The 26601-nt window shown below is 37.7% G+C and overlaps 1 protein-coding gene across 1 annotated transcript in view; it reads right to left on the reverse strand.

The window, feature by feature from the left end:
• Brr2 (U5 small nuclear ribonucleoprotein l(3)72Ab) overlaps window positions 1–26601 on the reverse strand; it is a 570943-nt gene that overhangs the window by 211982 nt on the left and 332360 nt on the right. The window contains exon 27 of the mRNA XM_090384330.1: window positions 9046–9146. Coding sequence (XP_090240456.1) covers window positions 9046–9146 — 101 coding nt within the window. The remainder of the gene's footprint in view (window positions 1–9045; window positions 9147–26601) is intronic.

Below are 26601 nucleotides of genomic sequence, written 5' to 3' on the forward strand. Positions count from 1 at the left end.
CAAAACTCCTTTATCAACACTTTAGCGAAACTGGTGATAGCACCGGCAGGATAAGTTTTTTAGTTAGCAAAGGCACTGGTTTGAAAGATCTGTTTGAAATTTATAATAAATATTACATTTAATATTAAATTGTTTCTTATTTTCATTTCGATTCCACATGCTTGCATTTCACTATGTACATAGTCATATTATGAAGGTACATATAATACATACATAGACAAAATTTTAGACTAGTTTTTCTTATATATTTCATACGTCGGAACGGAACCCCTTTATTTCTATGGGAGCCATAACTCAGTATTCGCGGCATTTCTCAGAAACGTAACCCCCCGCTTTTCGCGGGGGTTTACTGTATAAATATTCTACAACCCTCTCTGTAAATAGGATAGAATGTCGTATTTGAGTCTTTAAGGGTGCATTTCAACAGCAACTTTATCATCAGTTAATTCTTTCTTCCTAAATAATCATCTCAACAGGTTGTTTTAATGATTTCTGCTTTTTTCAAATTCCCCACTTCAAATGTTAAAAAAGGGGTATCTTGGAAATTTTATTATACTTCCAAAAGGGCAACCTGTACGTTGTATACGTGTCATTCTCTTTGAGGAAAGCTGAAGCGAAATGAATTGCCACATTTCATCATCCTCTTCAGATTTTGAAGAATATTTAGAAAATGCACGTGCTTCTCTTATAGCCAAGAAAACAAAAGAGTATGCAATGGATACATGACATCAACTGGAAGAGAACAGAAAAAAGCGAATTTCATCATTTACTGCAGGACTTGAAGATGAAAATCGTTTTAGGATGTACTTATGGATGAATAAAGAAGAATTTAATTTCCTATACTGTATTAAGGGATAATAAATTAAGGGACATTCAAGGGTAAAATACGCAATTTTGAAATTCAAGCAGCGCTAAAGAAAAATTAGTTATATGTTAAAGGAAAGTTGAAACACAAATTTTAATGAAATTTAATAACAACAAAAAACTACTTCTCGACCGTAAAAATTGAACTTGTAAGAAACTGTTATGAGTTGTGCAAATTGAAATGATTGACTAGTTCATCCTCTTAATTTGTAATTCTGTTGGTCTATTTTCCTCCTTTGGCCATTTTTGAGCATCACTGTGACTGGACATTTGCGGTGAGTATGCTGAGTAGCTGGTCGAAGTGGAGGATGCTTCGGAATAGGCACAGGATCAACATCCTTAATGTTGTTTTTATTTGTTTTCAGATATTCTTACTTGTGCGGTGAAAACAGATTATTTACTTATAATTTAATTTTCTATTAGCATTTCCTCCATATTCCTTGTCACGCGGTCACGCCTAACAAAATTTCTGTTCGAACAGAAAAATCTGACTTCTTGATAATGTCATTCGGCCTTGAAGCCCAACGTGTTATCTTGTGAATACAGCCAATTAGAACACTACGTCTCCGAGCAATAAACTGTTGGTAGATATAGACCCCGCCCCCACATTTGATGTTAGATATGTATACGAGTGAAGTCTCGTGAAGTGATAATAGTGTTTCTGCCCTTAGGGTAATGGTGTCACGTGTCCCATAAATATCTTTGAAAGCTTGTTTGCATTAATTTGCATATGCAGGACAGTCTATTAATATGTGTTGGACTGAATGGATAGTGTCGCAAGTCTGGCATCGTGGTGATTTTTCTGCTCGCAACAAAAATGAGTGCATAATTTTATTTTTTATTTTTGTTAGCTGTTGGCGTATCGGCTTCTGTGGCCATATTGCACCTCGCAAAGTTTTTGCATTTTCTCTGATCCAAGCCCGAGGCGGGATTCGAACCCACAACTATGGGTTGCCAGGCAGGCACTTTACTCACCCGGCTAGCCCGGTTGGCGATTGCCTAATATGGGTATGCCCGATTCTTAGCCTGGCCAGTGCTGTGTCTTCTTTTCTCAAGCTACATGTACTAGAAATCCAGTTTTCAATATTTGGCTTTATTTGGTATAATTCCTTTGCAGTTTGCTGATTCCAAGTTTCTTGCCATTGCAACTGGCAAGTACACCATCGCAGGCCTGTAATCAGTATATACAGCACTGATATATCTTCTCCAATCTGTAATATGGCTTCTTTTGCTGACTTGTCTGCTGCTTCATTTCAGCAATCCCTGTATGTCTTGGGATTCAGCAGAAAAGTGTATCCTGTACATTTCTGGTGCAGTCAGTTAGTATTTGCCATATGTGCCAAAGGATTGTGTGTTCTGGTGTACCTATATTTTGCATGGCTTGTAAGGAACTCAAGGAATCGGTATATATTACACTTCTCGTGTAATGCTTATCTTGTGCATGCGTTAAGGCTATTTTTATTGCATATAATTCTGTTGTGTATACACTGCACTCTTTCGGTAGTTGTTGTGTTAAAGTGTGTGTTTTTGAACCATCAGCATATATTGGAATATAGTCAGGAAATTGAATTCTATACACTGCATGTAACTGTTGGAAGACTGTTGCAGGTATCACTTTTTTATTCCATTTCTGAAAGGAGAAGTCGCATATCGGGATATGAAAATCCCATGGCGGAGGAGTGTGAAGTAGCGTGTGTGCCAATCTGTCTATATTAAGGTTATGTACTGCTAAAAAGTCTTGCATTCTAATTCCCAGGGGTCGATTTGCTTGTTGACGATTCTGGTATAATTCTGGTATATGTTTCTGCAACATGGATCAAAGAGGGTCCCTAAGTAGGGTGTCCATGCATAGATTTTATTTTAAATGTATAATTCAACGCAAGTTGTTGTCGCCTAAGAGTTAAAGGTGGTTCGTAGGCTTCAGCATAGAGACTATATACGGGAGAGGTACGATAGGTGCCAGTAACTATATGCAATGCGTTGTGATTATGTGAGGTCTGAAGGTCCAGCCATTTCAGAGCTGTTTTCCGTGCTGAATCACACACTGGTGCTGCATCCATGAACTAATGTTATTAGTGGAGTCCCCCAGGGCTCGGTGCTGGGCCCATTGTTGTTTTGCATATTTATCAATGATATTGACGAAGTTATAACAGGCTTAATGTTCACATTTGCAGATGAGATGAAGGTTGGCAGGGTTGTTAATGATAGTAATGAAAGTACACTACTGCAACAGGATCTAGAAAAGTTGAGCAGATGGGCTGAGAAGTGACAACTGAAGTTTAATAATAAATTTAAAGTACTGCATGTGGATAGCAGTAACCCCAGAGAAATGTACCAACTGTGCAGTACTAACTCAGGATAGTGGAAAATGAAAAAGATCTGGGGTTAACTGTGCTGTCATATATTAAGTTTTCTGAGCAGTGTAGACAGGCTGCCAGAGCAGCTCATGGGGTCTTGTCAGTGATATACAGGAACTTTGCTAGCAGGGATAATGAGGTGATTATCCCTTTGTATAAGGCAATGGTCAGGCCACACTTTGAGTACTGTATACAGGTCTGAAGGCCTTATTCTAGGAAGGATGTAGAGCTGCTGGAGCAAGTGCAGAGAAGGGCAAAGAGATTTGTGAAGGGAACAAAGGGTTTCTCTTACCAAGAAAGGTTTAAGTTCTGCAAACTGTAGCATCTAAAGACTAGGCATCTGCGAGGTGATCTGACTGAGGTGTTTAAGACTTTGAATGGTCTGAGCAACCGCAATGCTGACGGGATTCGTCCTTCTGCTCAGATTATGCACTTGGGGCACATATTCAAATTGAGGAAAGACAGTTACAGAGTAGATTGGTGGAAAATGCCTTTACCCAAGCGAATGGTTTATTGCTGGAACAAACTTCAATTTGTAGTTGTGGAAGTTGATAACTTAAATATATTCAAGGAAGAACTGGATAAACCTTTCGAGTGAATGGATGGGTGATGGGAAGTTTTTTTTTTTTTTTTGGCTGACACTGTATAAGCGTGCTTTTATGCATCATATGCCACTACTAATGCTAACTCATCAGTAAACTGTTATCTTCTCTTTGATCCCAGGCCATGATGGTATTCCAGGAAATAAATGTGCAGATGATTCTGCTAAGCATTACTCCAGTATAGCCTCAACAAATGATCTAATCCCTTATCCTGATTATGGACACAATATACAGAGAATATGATAGAACAATGGACACTTCTATGAAAAATGCAAACAAATAAGAAGCTGTTCCACAAGTACGGACTTCTACCCTCCGTAAAAATAGAAAAGAAGATGAAATCCTAGCCATAACCCGAATAGATCTTATTCATCTCACATATCACTTTCTGCTTGTAGGAAATTATTCTCTGCAGTGTACACACTGTTCAAATCACTTAGAGTAAAGTATATATTCGCTGAATGTAGGTTATTCAACAATGCCCAATGCACTTCTTTCAGTTTCCTTTCAGATCTGCAAGAAGCTTTTGTCACTCAACTGCATCATAGGTAAAGAAGCAAATCTCTCCGAATTATTTTTCTATTTAAAACAAATTCAAATGTATGACTGTTTCTAACTGGTTCCCAGGCAGTTTTCATAATGTAATCCAATTACTTTGTGAGATGCAATATGGCCTAAGTAGCACCAGTAACTACCATAATACAACAAGAACAATAACAGCAGCAGCAGCAGCATAACACTGACTATCAGTATGTTTAGTAGCTTCATCTGCATTTTCATTACCAGGAATTCTACTATGTTCTAGAACCTAAAAGAATTTCACTGATTGGGAAGTTGCATTGTGCTGAATCAACTAGAATTAAATGTTTCATAACCAGATGGGAAGGTGGAGATTTGCATCATAGTGCAGTCACCACACTAAGGAAATCTGTCGAAATTATGACCTGTGGAGGAGGAAAAACATTCACATGATCAAGGGCTAATTTAACTGTATACAGTTTGGCAGTACATGCTGCACTCTACTGGGAGTGATGTAGAAATAATGAAAGCAGGAAAGACAATTCTTCTGAGAAAGAAACTTTTGAACCAGAGAATCTGGTTCAGAAGTTTCTTGGAATACATTATCTAGTTAAACATTCCAGTGTTCTGTTAGCTCTTGCAGCCTTATTTTCTCTGAACTTATTACTATAGTTCATTTTTAACTGGGGGTCAAAGAGATATGGCTATATGTGATGGGATGGTTGGCTTTGTATTTTTGCTACTTAAGTTAGTAGTAGTAATTTTCTCCTAAAGTGAAGAGGAGCAAATATCCCATGTAAACTTTAAACGGGAGATATTCGGAATGTCCAAGTGCATCATAGTCCAGTTTAGATCTAAGAAGTGTTTGGTACAAGTGAAGCAAGGTGTATCTACTTGCACTCCATGCCATAGCTGATATTACAAGGTGGTGCAAAATAAGCTGAACAGTTTGTTTTCTTTGTACTTTAGAATGAAATGTAATAAATGAACTATCTAAATGGTGAATGAAAGCTTTATTCTTGGAAATTTTTTACATCATATTTGAAAAATAATATAGGCTAAATTAACCCCCTTCTTGCTCGCAAACATGTGCTCTTCTCATGGCATTTCTCAGAGTTTCAGGAGATATTGTAGTTATCTCATGCAGGATGTTCTCTTTTAGGGCCACTATGGTTTGGGGGTTATTGGCATACACTTTATTCTTGAGATAGCCCCAACGAAAAAACTCTGGGGTGGCCAAATCCGGTGAGCGTGGTGGCCACCTCACATCACCATTTTTCGAAATAATGCGATTGGGAAAATTCTGCCCTAGGAGGTCCATTGTGGCTCGAGCGGTATGAGTCATGGTGTCATCTTGTTGGAACCACATAATGTGGTCTTCCGGTAGCTGTGGCATCAAAAAATTTTCAACCATTGTCCTATAGCACTCTCCATTGACTGTCTGAACTACACCGTCATCATCATCCTTGAAGAAATAAGGTCCAATGATGCGTTCGGCTATTACGGCACACCAAACTGTTACCTTAGCTGGATGCAACAGTCTCTGGTGAGTTATTCTTGGGTTTGCACTGCTCCAAAATCAACAGTTTTGTTTATTAACAAAGCCACTTAACTGAAAATGTGCTTCGTCACTCATTGTCAAATTTGAAATGAAATTCTCATCATTTTTTGCAAGGTTTATGAAGGCATGGGTGTATTTCAGATGTGCTTGCTTGTCTTCGGGACGAAGGGCTTGGACTAATTGAATTTTGTATGGAAAGTGATGCAAGTTCTTAAGCAAAATTCACTGTAGCGAGCGACGAGAGATCATCAATTGAGCAGGGCCTCTTCTGGTTGATGTTTGGGGTTGATCTGCAATGCTCTCCCATACACATGCAATGTTTTCCATTGATCAACCATTACGAGGTCTTCCAGTGTGTCTGGCATCAGCAACAGTTCTCCTTTCTTCAAAATTTCAAACCGCAGTGTAAATTGTGTTCCTACTTGGTGCCTCATGAACATTATAAAATTGTCTATATTCTTGTTGCATTAGAACTACTGATCGATTGCTTTCCAAGAACATTGTGACTATTTTGGTCCGCTGAGCAATTGTGTACCTCTCCATAATTAAATTCTCTAAGGGTTAAGATAAACACAAAAAATTACAAACCTAAAAAGAACTAAAAAAGTTATGATTTTTTTTTTAAATGGTCAAGCTTATTTTGCTGCCACCCTGTACTATAAGAATATTCATCTTTTTTCTGCAGATGTTCAGATCTTCATTGTGTTTCAGAAAGTTAAGCTTAAGTTTGGCAGTATACATGCTGCACTCTACTGGGAATGATGTTATTGTTATTTGGTTTTTTAGGAGCATTAGCAACTAAGGCCATATTGCTCCAGGGGAATGATGTAGAAATAGTGAAAGTAGGAAAGACCATTTCCACATCTACAGTACAGTCATTTCTGTTTTTTATCCACGATCCAAACTCCAATGTGTTTTTGCACATTGGATGTCTAGTGTTAGACCTAAGAAACAGACATTGTCAGAGAGCATTATAGGATGAGTTCTCAGTCATAATTCAGGTTCAGGATGTAGCTTATGTTTTTTGCAGAAATGTACTAACAATAGTTTTCTGTTCGGAGAGGTGACAGCCACTCTGACATCCACCGATCTATTTTATTGATTGCACATTGGAGTCTTCATTCGATACAGTTCACATTTTGGGAATGGCATGAAATAGTAGTAGCAGTAGTAGTAGTAGTAGTAGTAGTAGTAGTAGTAGTGGCAAATGATGCAAGAAAGCAAGCTTATATAGCATCAGCAAAAAAAAAAAAAAAAAAAAAAACAACAAACCAACACTACACACCTCTCCCATCCATACCCTCCAAGAATTTTTCTCTAGTTCTTCCTTGAATGTATTCAAACCATCCACTACCACAACAAGATGAAATTGTTTGTTCTATCACTTTCACTTAATGTTCATTGGTATACAGATCAAATATTAAGGGAAATGTTGATTCAACTCTTGTACCATTGCTTCTGACATGTCCATTCTAAATTTGGTTCAAACTCTTCTGGTAAATAATTTTCTAGACTGGTAATTGCATGAATAATGTCTTCTTGGGGAACAAATGCAATAGATGTGATCATTTTTGAACGTAATGCAAAGTTGACACCTGTATTGTATCTTCCTAGAATATGGCACGATGCCAAGTATTTCTGAAGAATTTTAATTAAATGAATTTATTTAGCATATCATGTTAAATAAATTTTATATATGTTTCAGCTCTTTTATCAGGCAGCAAACAAAACAATATAGGAAAAACTGCACCTCCATATTTTCTAGCTAGTATGACGAAAATTTGAGAAAAAAGAGGAGAGAGAGCACAGAAGTGCTATCCATAAGTAATTCCTTCATATGTTCACTCCACGTTGAATGATATTCCCTACCCAATACCAGGATGCATTGCAGGTCAGACTGGTCTCTTCCTGAATCTGCTAGAAGAAAATGCTGAAAATTTTTCAGACTGTACTCATAATGGGAATACTCAAGTGTAATTATTGCCTCACGAGATTCTGTATTGGCTGGTGCTCTTAAAGTTTTGATTCTCCTCCTTTGTACATTTCTGCACATAACATTACTATTTGGAAGAATATCTTGCACTATAGCAGGAACATCTTCAATAACTTTTGCCTTTATTTGTGCTGGGATTTCCCTGGTTTTGTCCACAAGATTCATGGCTGTATTTACTTTTTAGAATATAACATTTGCTGCATTTCCTAAGCTACTACATGTATGTTCATTTGTTAGAGAATGAAAAGAACCATCCTCTGCAATCGTAATCAAAAGAAAATATTGATTATTCACGAAATAAATTTAACAGAAATGTGTTTATTATTTTTGTCATTGAGTTGTTGCATAACAGTGTAGGCATTAAGAGCAAGCTACTGCTATGGATAACGGGAGAAAACAGAGAGTTGTTATCAATGGGCACTGCTCTTCTTGAACTAATGTTATTAGTGGAGTCCCCAAGGGTCCAGCACTGGACTTGTTGTTTTCAATATCTATTAATAATATTTATGAAGGCATCAGGTGTAATGTCTAAGTTTTCAGATGATATGAAGGTTCACGGGTGGTATGCTACTGCAACCATGTCTAGATAAATTAGGCAGATAGGCCGAGAAGTGACAGCTGCAGTTTAACACTGAACTGCGAGGTACTTCATATGGCTAGCGGTAATCACAGATTAACGTACTAATGGTGCCACACACGAAGTAGGGGAGAATGAAAAAGATCTGAGGATAATTATGCAGTCAGATATAAAGTTCTCTGAGCAGTGCAAACAGACTGACAGAACAGCCCACAGGGTTTTGTCAATGATATATATATATATATGGGAATTTTGCCAATAGGAATAAGGAGTGATTATCCTGTTGTATAAGGCAATGGCTAGGCTGCATCTTGACTACTGCATACTGTAACATTTGAGCAAAATTAAATTCCAAATTTGAACACAAATTCTTGAATGTATTTTTTTCATTGAATGTATTCTTGAATTTTTTTATGAAAGAAAACTTAATTTACACTCTCCATATTGCTTGCAAAAATTTATTTAATTATTGGGATGGATAGCACTGCAACAAGATATTTCCATTGGTTATTTAATGGATCATGCATGCATTCACAGTTAATAATTATAATCAGGAAAAAAGTCACACTTACCAATCCACCTGTCTGAAACAATTCTTATGAAGTACTGCGGGGGGAGTGGTTCAAATACAGGGACAAAAAATTTCACAACATGTTCATCCTGAGAAAATTTACTAGGAGAAAAAGAAATTGTAACAGTCAGGTATACAATGAAAATTTCTCATAAAAAAAAAAAAAAGAAGTTTCAAACTATAAACTTTAAATCACAAAAAACACCATGGAATAATGAGATCTAGATATTAAAATGGTGAATATTGTTATTAATTTTCTTAAAAAAAAGTCAGGAATATAATGAAAATTTCTCATTAAAAAAATTTTAAACTACAACCCTTAAATCACAAAAAACATCAAGGAATAATGAGATCTGTATATTATAAAGGTGAATATTGGTATTCATTTTCTTCAAAAATGAAAACTTCACATTAAAAAAAAAAGTTTGGTTTTTTTTACAAAACACAAAGGAAAAATGAGATACAGGAATTAAAATGCTGTTACAAAATTTTCTATATAAGAATATGTATGCCTGTTTGGAAACTGCTATACATATTTTTTATGCCAGTTCAAATGCCTTTCAGAACTTTAAATAATGCTGTAATGTAGATAACACAACTTCAAGTTAGCAGAATATGATATGTGTAGGATCCATTAAAGTTTTTCCATGGAATCTAGATTTCTATAATGATCACTCTTTACCACATGAATATTAAGATAGTTTATTTAGCTATTAACTAAATCACAATTAGTTAATAAACATTAAGGTAACGTTTCAAGAACCTTTACGGAACCCAACCTCACACCACACATAGGCTGTTGCCAGTCTGCTTGCTGAATGTCTCAAGTTCATAGTGCAGTTGGAATTGAAACATTCAGCAAGCAGGAGGCTGGCAAGCCTATGTATGGTCTGAGGATGGGTTCCAGCAAGGTTCCCGAAACGCAATCTTAATGTACAGTGATTTAGTTAATAGCTAAATAAACTATCTTAATATTCACATGATTAAGAGTGGTCATTATAGAAATCTAGATTACAAAATATGCTTTCAAGGATAACAGTAACTTCACTGATCTATGCTTACTGAAAGGCCCTCAGTAAAAGGAGTGCCCTGCATAATTTCTTAAAGTCTCAAAAATAAAATTAACATTATAGAAGAAAAAACTGTTAGCACATTTTAGAAGTTATGCAACACTAACCCCAGGATCATGACAGACGGCCATAATACAAGTTTGGACCTATTCAAAGTATGTGGCAGAAAGCATGCAGCATAGTGGGATTAATAGAGCTATACAAAGAGTATATGTTCCACAAATCTTGCAAATGAAATGAAAGGAAATAGTGTTGCTGACACTGGTCATGTAGCCCCCCCCCCCAAAAAAGGTTCCAGAGGTGCCCAGTGCAGTGACCTACCTAAATTGGCCATTTGTCACATGGACCAGCAGATCCAATCCAATGAAAAGTGCATCTGTACTACAAATAATCCTCCTTCAGGTACAGCAAGAGTGGATTAACTAAACTGTCTAGCACAATTATGGAGTTGGTGCTGTAAACAAATTCACGCCACTGGGGGCCTGGAAAACCAGCTGGAATACCAAACAAAGAGCACTTAAAAGGGTAATAATATTTAAATTCACTTCAATTTTAGCAAGCACACAACTACCAATACAATTCAGTGACACATACTACAATGTACAGTGAAATCTGTGAAATTATCTATCATGATTGCCTGCAGTGTTATGGAACCAGAAAAATTATACACATATAATTTCAGAAATTTCCTGGATGAAAACATTGAAGCCGTCAAGTTAGCCGTAAAGCGTTCTCCACGTCGTTCAGCTGCAAAGCATGTTCAAGCGCTAGGGATTTCGGATCGAAGCGCAAGGCGAATTTTACATGCAGATCTGAAGTTTCATCTGTACACATTGATGGTTGTACAGGAGTTAAATGCAAATGACTGTGTTTCCCACAGAGCAGCTTGTGAGGCCACTCTCGAAAATGTCAAAGCCAACATCGTTGTTCTCTCCAGTGTTGAAGCTCATTTTCACCTCTCAGGATGTGTAAATAAGCAAAATTTTTGTTATTGGTCCGACACTAACCCGCAGGAACTTCACCAACGTCCACACTAAACGGTCACAGTGAACGTGTGACTGTTTGTTGTAAAATTTCAAACTACAGACTCAGAGGCCCATACTTTTTTGAGGAGGACAATCATGTGGTGATAGTGACTTCGAATCGATATGTGCAAACGTTGCGTGACTTTTAAGACCGAAGCTCAACGAATTTGGAGATCAGCCTATTTGGTTCTAACAAGATGGTGCCACCGCCCATACGGCAAGAGCTTCTATGGATGTTATCAGAGAATTCTTCTCTGGGTGTCTCGTTTCACATCATGGCGACTTTCCATGGCCAGTGCAATTGCCCAACCTTGCTTGTTATGTTTGTTATTTGATTTTTAGGAGCATTAGCAACTAAGGCCATATTGCTCCGGGATATGCAGTGGTCATTCCCTGACCTTTCTGCATCCTCTGTATTTGGTAGTGACAGAGTCAAACCCCGGTCTAATCAAGAAGTGTGTGCTACGCACTGCTGCTTCTTCCCACCTGGTTATGGAGGTGGCACCCAACCTTTCAGTGTGCAATTTCTTTCTTTGGGGCTACCTCAAAAATAGTGCTTAAAAGCAGACCAACTTCTATTGATGAACTGAAGGATGCTATCCAACAATAAATCGCAGCAATACCACAGGAAATGACCTGGCGAGTGATGACAAACTTCAGAGTGAGGCTACATGAGTGTGTGAGAAAAGAGGGAAAACATTTGGATGATGTAGTTTTTAAGACGAAGTAAAATATTTTAAGTAAAATTGTAATAATTACTCTATACAATGACATTAAAAGTTTGAATATGACGACATTTCTTTTTCGCAGTCAAAACAAAACCATCAGATCATTCTGCCGGACCCTGTATATATATATATAATTACCCTTTTTAACTTAGTCACTGTGGTATGTAAGGAGGAAAACAAATAGGTGGTTTATTTTTTTTATAATTTAATTATTATTTTTTATTATGAAAAATAAATATAAATCAATTTAACATAATAATTTTCTTTATTTTTTGCTGGTGCAACAAATGCTGTAGTTTCATTATTTTATTTTACTTTATTTTTAAACAAAACAGGGATTAAATCACACATAAAATGTATGAATAGAAAAAAGCAAGCCAAAGCCATTAACCCAATCTGAGGAATAACCATTTGTCACAACCCTCTCCCTGGTGCCCTCAAGCCATCGTGCTATCCATCTAAGGATTTTCCCAATGATTCCAGCCTCTTCCAAACTTATAAAGTAACCACTCATGTGAGACTGAGTCAAATGCTTTGCTGAAATCTAAATAAACAATATCAAAATTATTCCCTAAATCCAGCTCACGGGTGACCCTGTCAAAATGAGATTTGTTAAACATGATTTTCCCTTTACAAAACCGTGCTGAGTATCCTTCAGAATTCCATTTCTATCTAAGTGATCCTGAATTCTACCCTTGATCATAGTCTCCATGATTTTCCCTACTACCGAAGTTAGAATGGCAGGTCGGTAATTTCCCATTACATCCCTAGAACCGCCTTTATGTTCCAATTTACACAAATCCAATGGAATCTCTCTCCTGAATCCAGTGATGCTCTCGTAATTAGCCTTAATGGTTCAATGCACTCACTTGCCGCCGCCTTTAAGATTATAGGGTATATGCCATCAACCACAGGAGCCTTACTCGTTGAAAGTTTTCTCATTAAATAATCATTTGAAATTTCAACATCATTAATTACATTTTTTTTTTTTCCAGCTTCACTCCCATAATATCTCATTGACACAAAGGGTTTTTTCCTATAAATATCGATGCAAAGTAACTGCTGAGTTCATCTGTAACATCAGTTGAGGTATGTAATACTATCCCATGTAATTACATATGAGTTTGATTTGATTTGTCTTTCTCTTCTTTGCATTTATATGTGAAGAATTCCTTAACTGCACTCTTTGCTCTCTTCTTTATTCCTTATCCCCACTCTTTGCTCTCTCCCAGACTCAGTATAGATACTGTAGTGAAAATGACGCTTAATAAAACATCTTTCTCCTTCAAATGATAAACATAATTCAACCTTGGAAGACCAACATGAAACAAAACATCAGTGTTCTGCAAATTGTTTCCAAAATAAGAAATTGCCTGACTCCAATGAGATTTTAAAAGATAAACTTGGGTTAGAAATAGTTAAAAGTATTTCATTAAAATACTTTTAACTATTTTTGCTAAGAAAAGTTCAAAGTCTAGAAAATATGGACTGAGATAGACTAGATTTATCTCAGTACAATAGTACCAGCATAGAATCCGAAAGGGCGTTTTCTGCCACTAATCAAACATGTACCAAAATTAGATCCATTTTAAACGATCATACTATTGATTGCTTATGTTTCTTAAGAGTTCGCACTGGGTCCAACAGACTCATGTCATTTTTATATTTGATTTTCTTGGTGAAAGAATTTTGCGACAACGGTGCAATTTCCAATACCTTCCCAAAATTCTATCTTCTAGTGAAATGAGTAGTGAAAACGTGTTCTCTTGCAGACTAAGAGTTTTAAAACTTGGTCTCAGAGACCCAGTGCGAGCATTGATGCTACATTTTTTAAGAACTTAAAAATTATTTTATGTTCTTCTATTGACTATTTTATTGTTTAACATTTGTCACAAATCATGTTTCTCTTTTTCCAGATTCTATTACCATGAAGTTTTAATTTTCAAAATCTCCTAACCATGAATCCATCCAATGTAAGAGATGCTGAACAACTTAGACATATGTTAAAAACCCTTGAAGTTGAATCAGATGAATCTTTTGAGGAGGAAGAGCTCAAAGAAGACTGCTTACAGAGCAGGCTAGAAGAAACAGATACTGAGCAGAAAATTTCTAGTGACGAAGAAGTTGAACAAATAGAAATAGATTCTTATTTTGTTGGGAAAGGTCAAACCAAATTCAGCTCTGAGAACTCTATCCCATAACACTGTAATGCAACAGTCAGGTATAAAAGGAGAAGCCAAAGCTAGCAAAAGTCCAATAGAATGCTGGAGCCATTTCATCAGTGAAGACATTCTCACAATAATAGTTGAGAACACCAACAAATACACTGAGTACGTAAAAAGCCATTTTGGAATGGAAAGAGACACAAAATATATCTCAAAAGAAGAAATGAAAGCATTGATAGGGCTTTTGTACCTAGCTGGAGCCATGTGAAGTTGGAAGGCAAAATTTATTTGTGGGCCACAGATTTTTTGGTTTTTTTAGGAGCATTAGCAACTAAAGCCATATTGCTCCGGGGATATGCGGTGATCATTCCCTGACCTTTCCGCATCCTCCGTATTTGGTGGGCATGGGCTCGAACCCCGGTCTAATCAAGAAGCGTGTGCTACGTACTGCTGCTCCTGTCCACCTGGCTATGGAGGTGTCTATTATTATTAATTAAAGAAGCATTTGAAATATTTGTGCAGAACTGTAAGTATACCTTTTCAGTGTCAGAATATGTAACGGTTGATGAAAAGCTTGAAGCAAATCATTCCGAGGTAGGTGCAGCTTTAGGCAATATATCCCTAGTAAACCAAGTAAGTAAAAGCGTCGTGTGTTAGTTGTCTGACGGCATCAGGGGTTTCTCCCATCTCTGCATTGTATTCAAAAGTGACATGGAACTCTGTGGAGGCCAAAGATTTAAAAAGTGTGTGGGGAATGGTCCGTTGTGTAGCATTATGTTCTGTTGTTTCTCTGACCATTTAGCCGTTGGGCACCTCCGTAGCCAGGTGGGAAGGAGCAGCAGTGCGTAACACATGCTTCTTGATTAGACCGGGGTTCGAGCCCGTCACCACCAAATACGGAGTATGCGGAAAGGTCAAGGAATGACCACCGCATATCCCGGAGCAATATGGCCTTAGTTGCTAATGCTCCTAAAAAAAACCAAATAACAAACCAAATAATAACATTTAGCCGTTAGGCCCCTAATGGGGCCCACACTTTGCCACGAGGAGGCAGGTCAGGCCCCCAGTAGATTATTTAAGTACTCTGGCAGGCTCCACCACCTAATTTCCAAGGATTTCAGCGGCAAAGCCTTAATAAAAAAAAAAGAAAAAAAAGTGGGGGGGGGGAAACAGGTGAACGCTAGAATTTGGCCAAAAGAGATTTATAATAAAGCAGCAGAATTTAGATGTTGATTAGAATTTGGCGGCATTGCTAGTGGTGTACTTGGTCAGTTTAGTGAGAGAGGGGGGTGGGGAGACTGAAGACTGAGGGGAAAACAGGTAGAAGAATGGGAAAGACAGAGTAGGAATTCCCAAAGAGGTCAGTGGAGATGAGCCCCACCAGGCAAAGTATGGGGGTAGTAGGAAGGAGAGGAGCCAGAGACCTGTCTCCTCCCTCCCTCCCTCCCTCCCTTGCCCTGGGATGGGGTTTTAAAGGGAACTGGGTTAGAGTACCGAGTTCAGATTGCGAAATGGCGTGTCGGCAGCAAAGCTGCAGTATGTCTTTGTCGGTGATGGTTGTCATGTTCATGTAGCGTCGAATCCGGTAGGAAGGTAAAACTGCCCACCCTGCTCTGGGGGGGTGGGACATATTAGCTGGCTGTGGGGAGCCCACCAGGCAAAGGGGTGGGATTTACCTCATTCATAATCTGCATTCTCACTCTACTTGCATTCTTCTTTTATACTTTTTTTCTTATATATATTTTTTCCCCCATTATATATATATATATTATTATTATTTTTTTTTCCATTCACACATCAAAGGGAATGAACTGATGTGTAGCGTAAATTTAAATACTAATTAAAACTATAGTTAGTGTGTACTTAATTGTAGCATCTATGGTTTGTGTTCTTTTTCTTACACACTTACACTTTCATTCATTCATCTGGCTTTCATTTCATTTATTCGACTCTTGCTTTCTGCACTGCACTCTCTGGGCACCTCAACTTACTCTTCAGTTGTAGTGCAGGCCTAGCTGCAAGTTTTTTTGCAGGCCAGGGGAGAATGCAGTGATAGTGTTTGTGTTGTAGTAAATGTTTGTTAGTATATATAAAGTAATGTAAGTTATTATTAACTTTGTATTCTTTTGGCCAATTACATTTGCTCTTCCACTCATTCCCATTCACTCTCTCTTTCTTTCATACTAGGTCACTCTTTCTTTCACCAAAACTGCCACTTATGCCCTTTTACCATAATTCCTAGTTCACTCGGTGCCCAGCACATTCATTCTGTCTTTCATTCTACATTGCACCCCTTGCTATTAGCTTACTGATATTTTTCAACTAATCTGCTTCCCTGGCTGCCTGTACATCTCCCTCCCCTATGTGGTTACTTATTTGGTGTGCAAGTAAGTATGGGATTAAGATTTTTGCTTTAGTAGATGCATCTAAGTTTTACACAAGTAATATGGCCCATATAAAATCAGTAAGAGTTCTGGGGATGTCGTTGAACACTTGTGCAAAATTTCAGGAACTGGTAGAAATACAACTGTAGACAATTGGTTCACTAGGTATAAGTTAGCACAAAAAATGCTAATTTCTCACAAGCTAACGTTAGTTGGAACTTTGAGAAAGAACAAACGACAGATTCCTCAGAATTTTATAAGCACTGAAAAGAGAAAGGAAAAGACAAGTCTATTTGTTTTTCAGGGCAACTGCACTTTGGTTTCTTACATACAAAGGGTACTAGGAAAGTTTTGCAATACAGCTTTGTTTATTTAATTTTTTCAAAGTAATTTCCTCTACATTCAATACACCTCTCCATCCTCCGAAAACAATCTTTAAACCAGTTTTGCCAAGTTTCACTAGGGAGTAAAGCACACTCGTTGTCCCAAGCCCGTAGAAGGTCCTCATCAATGGAAAACCGCCTCCCTTTTAGCTTCATTTTCACATGCGGGAACAGTGCAAAGTCGCAGGGAGCAAGGTCTGGACTGTAGGGAGGGTGCTCGAGAAGTTTCAGTCCTGTCGTGGTCAAATATTCGGTGCAGGCTTTGGCGCGGTGAGCTGCAGCATTATCGTGATGGAGGTACCAGGTGTCCATTCTTGACTTTGGCCGCAGGTTCTTCATAGATCCAATGACTTTAGGCAGGCATTGTTCAGTATACCACTTAGCTGTGACTGTCTTCTGCGTGTCCAAAACGACACGTTCCACAATTCCACTCGATTTGAAAAATACAGCTATCATTTTCTTCTTTACAGATCGGGATTTTCTGACAATTACGGGTGTGTCGTCATCATCAAAGACCCAAACTTTGTTTTGAGCCTTGGTCGGCAGATCGTAATAGTACAGCCAAGTCTCGTCACCTGTCACGATGTTGTTCACATACCGAGATTGTCCCTTATCAAACTTTTTTAACATCTCCCGGCACCAAGTCACACGTCGTGTCATCTGCTCTTCAGTCAGTTGATGCAGCACCCAGAGAGAACAAAGTTTCTTCACGTGCAAATGATCTTGCAGAATCGAACAAATTGCTGGTGCATTTAGGCCCAAAGTATCCTCTATCTGTTGGTAGGTCACTCGCCTGTTTTCGTCAAGCATTTTCCTCACAGCAGTAACGTTTTCCTCCGTAACTGACATTCGTGGTCTTCCCGGCCTCTCAGAATCCTCCAGAGTGAAATTTCCCCTTTGGAATTCTCTATACCACCTGAATATCGTTGTACGATGTGGACAATCATCATCTAGTGCAAGAGTCATTTCTTCTAAGCACTGGTCTATGGTTAAACCACGCACGAAATTATACCGCAAAACTGTCCTTATCTCATTTCGTGACCACGATGCCATCAAGCACTTTACACTCTCACTACTAATGAATAACTGAGTCCATCGACTTGGCGCGGCAGCTACTATGCACGTATGAACATGTCTCAACATGCAGCAACAAGCAGCTTTCTGTGATTCATTGTTGCGTCATATTGCAAAACTTTCCTAGTACCCTTTGTACCAAAAAATAATGTTTTGTTGCTTTCTACTCTACATAATGATGACAAGGTAGATGAGAACACAGGAGAGCAACATAAACCTGAAATAATAACATTTTATAATGTCACCAAAGGCAGAGTTGAGGTTGTTGATCAAATGTGTTCAACATATAATTGTGCAAGAAATACTAGAAGGTGGCCGATGGTTGTATTCTACAACTTACTAAATGTTGCTGGAATTAATAGATGTCATTTTTTATGAAAATAAAAACCCAGCAACGACACATAGACATTTTCTGAAGAGTTTGTGTCTTGAACTTGTGCATGAACATATCATGGCAAGGGCAGAATCCAAGACTTTTTGCCTTTAGAATTAAGATCTAAACTATCTAAAATCTTGGGGAAAGGCTACAAAGAGAGAGCATCCTACAAGTCAGAAACGAGGAAGATGCAATATTTTTGCTCAAAATGTTACAAATTCCCTTGTTTAGAACACGTCAATGTTTTGTGCAATGAATGCCACGAGTATAATTGTGAGCTAGAATAAGGATTTTACAATTTTTTTTTTTACAAATTTAAATTTTTATTTCTATGTATTGAATTTTAAAATAAATTTCATATTATGAAATGTTTGAATTATTTTTAACAATGTTGTTTGTTATTTGGTTTTTAGGAGCATTAGCAACTAAGGCCATATTGCTCCGGGGACATGTGGTGGTCATTCCCTGACCTTTCCACATCCTCCATATTCGGTGGTCACAGGCTTGAACCTCAGTCTAATCAAGAAGCATGTGCTACGCACTGCTGATCCTGCCCACCGAGGCGCCTATTTTTACAATAATTTATTTTGTATTTTTCATGGGAATTGAGTTTTATATAATTTTTTTAATGTGAAATGCTTTGGTTTAACCTTTTGTTTTCTTTTTTCATGATTTAGCAAGTTAATATATGTTTTATAAAGCACTGTAAATTCATTTTGAAACTTAGGACCTTATTTAATTTAAAAAAAAAAAAAAAAAAAAAATATATATATATATATATATATATTGGGTCTATGAGACCCAAGGTGAGCATTCTTTGTCTGAAAAAGAGTGCAAGCTCTGAAGGATTAAACATAACTAAACTTTGCAGTAACAATATGTATTTTTTTTGTTTTTAGAATAACTGTATTTTCATGATTTTTTTTTCTGAATATTTATTATTGCAATAAAAGTTTATTTAAAAAATGAATTCAAGTAATTACAGTACTTGTTTTTTTCCTTTTGCACCTAATTGTCATCAAAATTTATTGAGGAAAACATTTGTTTTTGGAATACTGGTTTGATAAATTAAAAACACCAAAATACCGGTATTGAGATTTTGACTGGTATTGTAAGCCCTAATTATTAGTGCTCGGGGATGAACTGTCATATTTGCGGAAATGAAAGATCCTGCAGCAACAACAGTTCTAATTTTCTGTTCATTTTTCTTTATGGTCTGAATTGTTGCTTCATTTAAATTTAAACTTTTTGCAACAAATGATATCTTTCACCTTTTTTAAGACATTCCAAAATTTGTACCTTTGATTCTAGAGAAATAGAGTTTCTTTTGAGCAGTGCTTTTTTACTTTCCTTAGGCATAATTTACAGCTGGAATTTAATTCGCAAAAAAAAAAAAAAAATTAATAAATAAACAAATTATTCCAATATGGTTCTTAAGAACAAAGTTTATTAATACATACCCGGAAAAATTTATAAACAAGCATAAAAAACAAAATAACCTTACAAAAACCTTAAATGTCACAAAATACATGCTTTGAAGTCACAAAATACATGTGACTTCAAATGTATTTCATGTATTTGGAATACATTTTCAAATACATTTGAAAATGTATTATATCAGCATGCTCAAAGATGTGATAGAATAATGAATGTATTGCAGATAAAGAAGAGTACAACAGAGCATGGAACATCTTCAGGAAGTTCCCAACAACTCATCTGCTTTACACAGGCTTGGGCAAAAGAAAAATGTATTAGGCAGACCAGCAAAAGGAAAGCATGGAAGCGTTTTGCTTCCACAATTACAAGAATCATAAAAAGGCAAATGATGTGGGCCAAAATACAATGAATGTACTCAAAGGCCAATTCAGCAACCTTCCCCTTCCCATGCTCACTGTCAACAGCTGTCCTGTGACAAAACCATAGGAGATAGTAGTAGTAGTAGTAGTAGTAGCAGTGGCATTTGATGCAAGAAAGCAAGTGTATGGGCTTATGCAGCATCAGCCAAAAAAAAAAAAAAAAATCACACCATTCCCTACAAATGCCTGTCCAGTTCCTCCTTAAATTTATTCAACCTATCAACTTCCACAACAACAGATGGAAGTTTGTTCCAGCAATTAACCACCCGCTGGCTAAAGGAAAATTTCCGCACATCTAATCTACATCTGTCTTTTCTTAATTTGAATTTATGCCCCCTTAGGTTCGTAATCTGAACAAGTGGAAGGATCCCATCAGAATTCAGCGTGCTCAACCCATTCAAGGCCTTACACACCTCAATCAGATCACCGCGCAGGTGCCTAGTCTCCAGCCACTGCAATTTGCAGAACTTAAGCCTCTCTTGGTAAGAGGATCCCTTCATTCCCCTCACCAATCTTGTTGCCCTTCTCTGTACATGCTCAAGTAAATCTACATCATTCTTAAAATGAGGCCTCCAGACTTGTATGCAGTACTCAAGGCATGGCCTGACCATTGCCTTATACAGAGGGATAATCACCTCCTTTTCCCTGCTAGCAAAATTCCTATATATCATTGACAAAACCCCATGACCTGCCCCTGGCAGCCTGTCTGCATTGCTCAGAAAACTTCATATCTGACTGCACAACTACTCCCAGGTCTTTTTCATTTTCTACCACCTTAAGTGTAGTACCACACAGTTGGTACGTTTCTCTGGGGTTACTTCTACCCATATGCAGTACTTTGCATTTGTCAAGGTTAAACTTCAGTTGCCACTTCTTAGCCCATCTGCCCAAATTATCTAGATCTTGTTGCAGTAGCACACTGCCATTACTGTCATTAACAACCCTGCCAACCTTTGTATCATCTGCAAACTTCAACATTAAGCCTGATATACGTTCATCAATATCACTGATAAATATACAAAACAACAGTGGACCTAACACCGAACCCTGTGGGACTCCACTAATAACATTAGTACAAGAAGAGCAGCACCCATTGATTACCACCCTCTTCTCCCACTTAACCATCCTTTTATCCATTGTAGCAACTTACCCTTAATACCATTCTGCTCCAATTTGTACAATAGTCTTCCATGCGCAACAGTGTCAAAAGCTTTCCTGAAATCCAAATATATCATTTCAAAATTATTTTTTGGATCCAGTTCCTTTGTAACCACATCATAATATCCTATCAAATTTGTCAGACAAGACAAATGCTGTGTCTGAATTATTGCTGCAGTCTTATCTAGATGATCCTGCAATGCATCTTTAACCAGTGACTCCATTATTTTACCAGGAACAGAAGTTAAACTAACTGGTCTGTAATTACTCGTGTCACCCTTCGACCACCCTCTGTGAATTGGGGATACATTTGCACATTTCCAGTCCGTGGGAACTTCTCCCCTGAGTCCAAGGACGCTCTCATAATTATGGCTAAGGGTTTGCTTAGTTGCTTTGCCGCCTCCTTTAATATAACTGGATAGATCCCATCCAACCCAGGTGCTTTTCTTATGTTGAATTTCAACAATTTCTCCTCCACTTTGCTTTCAGTTATTACAAATTCATTAAGTATCCTGCTACAATTTGATGACCTTCTGCCATTTTCAAACCTTAATAATTCCTCATGTGTGAATGTAGATGCAAAATACTCATTCAGTTTGTTTGCTATCTGAGCAGGATCATCAACAGTCGAACCATCGATGTCAAGTGGACCAATCAGATTCACCCCCTTCCTTTTAGAGTTTACATAAGTAAAAAATCCTTGCTGTTTTTCTTAGCATCTTTTGCCAAGGATTTCTCGTAATCTGCCTTCGCCTGCCTAACCTCCTTTGTGACCTGATTACAGATTAACTTATATCTGCCATAGGCTTCTGAGTCGCTTGATAATTTAATTTATATGCATCCCACGCATTTTTCTTCTCTGTTATGAGTCCCATTAGTTCATTTGACAACCATTTAGGTCTAAACCTTGAACAATATTTTTTAATAGGTATGAAACTTTTAGTAGCTTCCACAATTAATTCCTTGAATGCTTCCCACTTAGAATTTACTGTTGGTAACATTACCAACAGTAAATTCTAAGTGAGAAGAATTTGAAATTTAAAAACTGTCGGAGACCACTGTACTCACCTTTATGGAAGCAAAAACCCTTTCCTTTACCCCTGATGGTAATTAAATCTTTAAGTAAATCCCACATCAGTACACTGTGATCACTGCCACCTAGTGGTTCCTTTATCTGCAAATTCTTAATACACGAATGATCACCGCTGATAACCAGATCAAGAGTATTACTTTCTCTGGTTGCCTCTCGAACATGCTGCTGCAGAAAACAATCATCCAATAAATCCACAAATGTCTGACTAGTGTGTGAGTGCCCAACCCACAAGTTCCAGTCAATATCTGGGAAGTTAAAATCCCCCATTATAAGACATTCCGATTTACTAGCCCACTCTATTTCTCTGTACAACTGTTCATTGTACTCATTCAAGTCATTAGGCCTATAACACACTCCTACTCTTATTTTTGCTTTCGCAGTGCTTATGTCACACCAAATTGACTCAACAGTGCACTGTTCATCTATATCAACTGGATGCACTTCTTTTGATTTTATGTTTTTCTCAATTAACAGCATAACACCTCCTCCCTTTCTATCCTTTCTGTACACATTGTACTCCCCAAATTCCAGTTCAGCATTCCTTATATCTGTGTGACACCATGTCTCTGCTATCCCAACAATATCCGCCTTTGATGTCTTGACCAACACTTCAAATTCATCAAATTTATTTACTATACTTCTAGCATTGGTATACATGCAAGCATACATGCTCCTACTCCTATTCTTAGTTACCCTAACACATCCCATATACCCACCTATTTCAGGATGACTGCCATCCGTCCCTGAAACCCCCAACACCCCACGCTCCAGGTCGCTACTTATTCTAACAGAAGTTGTGCAAGAATCACCTTCACCTCTGCCTACGGTTACTGTTAAACTATTAGTTCTTGTATCCCCCCAAGCTAGCAGTTTTCCAACCCACCTAACACTGCCTCGATAGCATCAGCAAATATACTTGCACCCTTTCTATTTAAGTGCATCCCATCCCTATAGAAGCAGTCTCTCCTGTTAACAAGTACAGTCCAGGCTGAAAAAAAATTCTACCCCTTGAGCCTTGCACATTCTCTCCAGGGCCGAATTGATCGACAAGGCTCTCATCATATACTCCCTTCTATCAAATATCTTACAAGGTATTTGTAATCTTCAAGATTACAAACACCTTGGGCAAATCATTCACAAAACTTCAACTATGACATCTTACTCATCTCATTTTTCCGGCACACAAAGCACAAGCTGAAAAATGATTGATCAATTTTGAATCAGCATCTAGTGCTCATACAATCTTCCCTTCACAATGTCAGAATTGTACAATGCTCTACCCTCTACCAAACTCAGTACAGCAGGGCCACACGGAATAGATTATATCACGATTGCACAACTTACTGAACCAGCCCTTAATACACTGTTACTTCTCTACAACAGAATATTCAATAAAAATAACTTCCTGGACAAAAGGCATCATGCTTATGTTTTGGCAATACTGAAACCAGGAAAATATCCTACAAATCTGCAACATTACCAACCTATTGCACTTACCAGCTGCATGAGCAAGGTCATATAAAAACTGATCGATGCCCAACTAACCTGATTTCTAATTCAAAATGACCTCTTGAACTCAGCTTGCAATGCAGCTTCCATGAAGGCAGATCCACTCTCAACCTATTAATTAGGACAGAAATAAACATCCGTGATGCATTTGAATGAAAAGAACACCTGACATGGTCTTCTTTGATATAGAAAGTGCTTTTGAGATGGCTTGGAGATATGGTATAATGAAAAAACCTATACAATCTGAGATTACACAGCCATCTACCACAGTTCATCGGAAACTTTCTACTTTACTGTTCATTTCAAGTTAAAGTTCATAACCACTTATCTTTTAATTTTATCCAGAAAGAAGGGGTCCCACAAGGTTCAGTGCTAAGTGTCACTATTTAACATAATAATGAATTCAATAACACAGGACCTACCACAAACTGTGTTCATTAGCCTGTATGCCAACGACTTCAGCATCTCCTGCCATTCCCCTAATATGCAAATGATAGAAAGCCAGTTGCAAGATGTCATTAACAAAATACTTAAATGGTTCAATAACAATGGTTTTCGCCTCTCACCCCAAAAGACTGTTGAGATGCACTTCTGTAGGAAGTGCATCCCTAAAATCTTTAGCAGAACATCCATCCAGATAAAATTTAACAGAACATTCAAACCTGAAACTTGGACTAGAAAATCAAATATCCCAGTGGTTCCTAGTGTCTGCCAAAGGTGTGGTCTTTGAACAAAAACTTACGTTCCTTGAACATATAAAAGCACACCAGATTACTTGTCTTAAAAAGTTAAACATTTTAAGAGTGCTATCTAGCACAACATGGGGAGCTGACTGTTATTCACTACTGCATTTATACTATACCTAATATGGTCACATCTAGACTATGACTCTGCAGTCTAAAGCTCTGCTACCCCCAAGCATCTTATGTCAGCTTGATTCTATATAGTTTAGTGCCCATCTTCTTGCATTAGAAGCATATCATACATTGCCATGCAAAGCCTATATGCCAAAGCAAATGAAATTTGCTTTGGCATATAGGCTTTATCCTATATGCCAAACACTCGTTACTGAAACACTCGTTACTATAAACACTCGTTACTGAAACATAAATATAGCGTTATAACTGTGTTTGGATACAAGTTTAGGATTTAATTTTGTACAGAAATTGAAATTTTATTGAAAGTAAATCTAAATCATGACTCAAACCAGAGCAGCAAAGCAAAGGGCTCAAGCTAATGGGAATCAAGAACTGGTTGCTGACGAGGCTACTAGAGACGGTCGCTGACGAGGCTACTAGAGACGGTCTACTAGAGACGAGGCTACTAGAGTGGTTGCTGACGAGGCTACTAGAGACGGTCGTTTTCAAAGCCGCTAAGTGGATTTTTGTTAATTATTGATTTGAAATTATTGTTTTTCTAAAACTTTTGATTTAAATTTAGTAGTATAACATTATTTTGTGATTTTCTGATTAATTTGGTGTATTTATTCTTTACTCGGCCTTGTAATTGCATAAAAGTATCGGTAAAGGTTTCCGCCTGTTTCAACTCCGCTAACCGTTCGTAATTTTCCCGCCTTTGTGATACGATATACCGTACTAGATAGCGTTAGTTGAACTTCGTTAGCAGTTAAATTGTACGTTTAAATAAATACATATAACGACTTAGATTACAAACGTAATATAATTAATTTTATTTAACATAATTAATTATACATATAACCACTTAGGTTACGTAACATAAATAATTAGTAAAAACAAATAATTAATACATAACTTGATACGAAAGTTATATAAAGGGATTTCGCAGATAACACTCGTTACTGAAACGTAAATATTTCGTAGATAACACTCGTTACTGAAACGTAAATATTCCGTAGATAACACTCGTTACTGAAACATAAATATAGCGTTATAACTGTGTTTGGATACAAGTTTAGGATTTAATTTTGTACAGAAATTGAAATTTTATTGAAAGTAAATCTAAATCATGACTCAAACCAGAGCAGCAAAGCAAAGGGCTCAAGCTAATGGGAATGCTGTGGCCCAGGGGAGAACTGAGGGGGGCAGTTGTCCTCTGAATCACAGCCTTGTAAGATGCACTATTTGCTTGATGTTTGCGGAGCAGTCAAGTATGGGACATGATACTGCCATGGGGGATGTCTTTGTGTGTGTGCGATGCAAGGAGTGTAAGGAGATAAGGCGACAACTCAGCGTTGTTATGGGCCTATATGAGAGCTTGAAGGATAGGGTGGATGCCCTCGAAGGATTACAAGTGAGGGGCCCATCAAGCTCTCAGCTGCCCACACCAATGCCAGAGCTTGCACTTGGTCATCGCGGAACACAGCGGCAACCCCCAAGGCAGAATGCGCTGGTCCCAAAGGAACTAGTAGTTGTTGGTGACTCTATTGTCAGGGAAACGGGAAACATGCTTTGTAAAAAGGATAGGTGGAATAGGACCAGGGTATGTCTGCCAGGGGCAAAAGTTGATGACTTTGTAGAGCGGATATCATCTTTTAAGGGCACAAAAGGTGATATAGTTGTACACGTTGGCACTAATGACATTAAGAGTAGGAGACCGGCGGAATTACTTGACAAGTACAGGTCACTGATGAAAAAAAGCCGTGAATTAGGGTTGAAATTGAAAGTGTCTGCAATTCTGCCCAGACACGATAGGAGGGAGTATATGATGAGAGCCCTGTCAATCAATTCGGCCCTGGAAAGATTGTGCAGGGCTCAA

This window comes from Mastigoproctus giganteus, chromosome 11, assembly GCF_048544385.1.
Source record: "Mastigoproctus giganteus isolate SK-2022 chromosome 11, ASM4854438v1, whole genome shotgun sequence".
Taxonomy (NCBI): Eukaryota; Metazoa; Arthropoda; class Arachnida; order Uropygi; family Thelyphonidae; genus Mastigoproctus; species Mastigoproctus giganteus.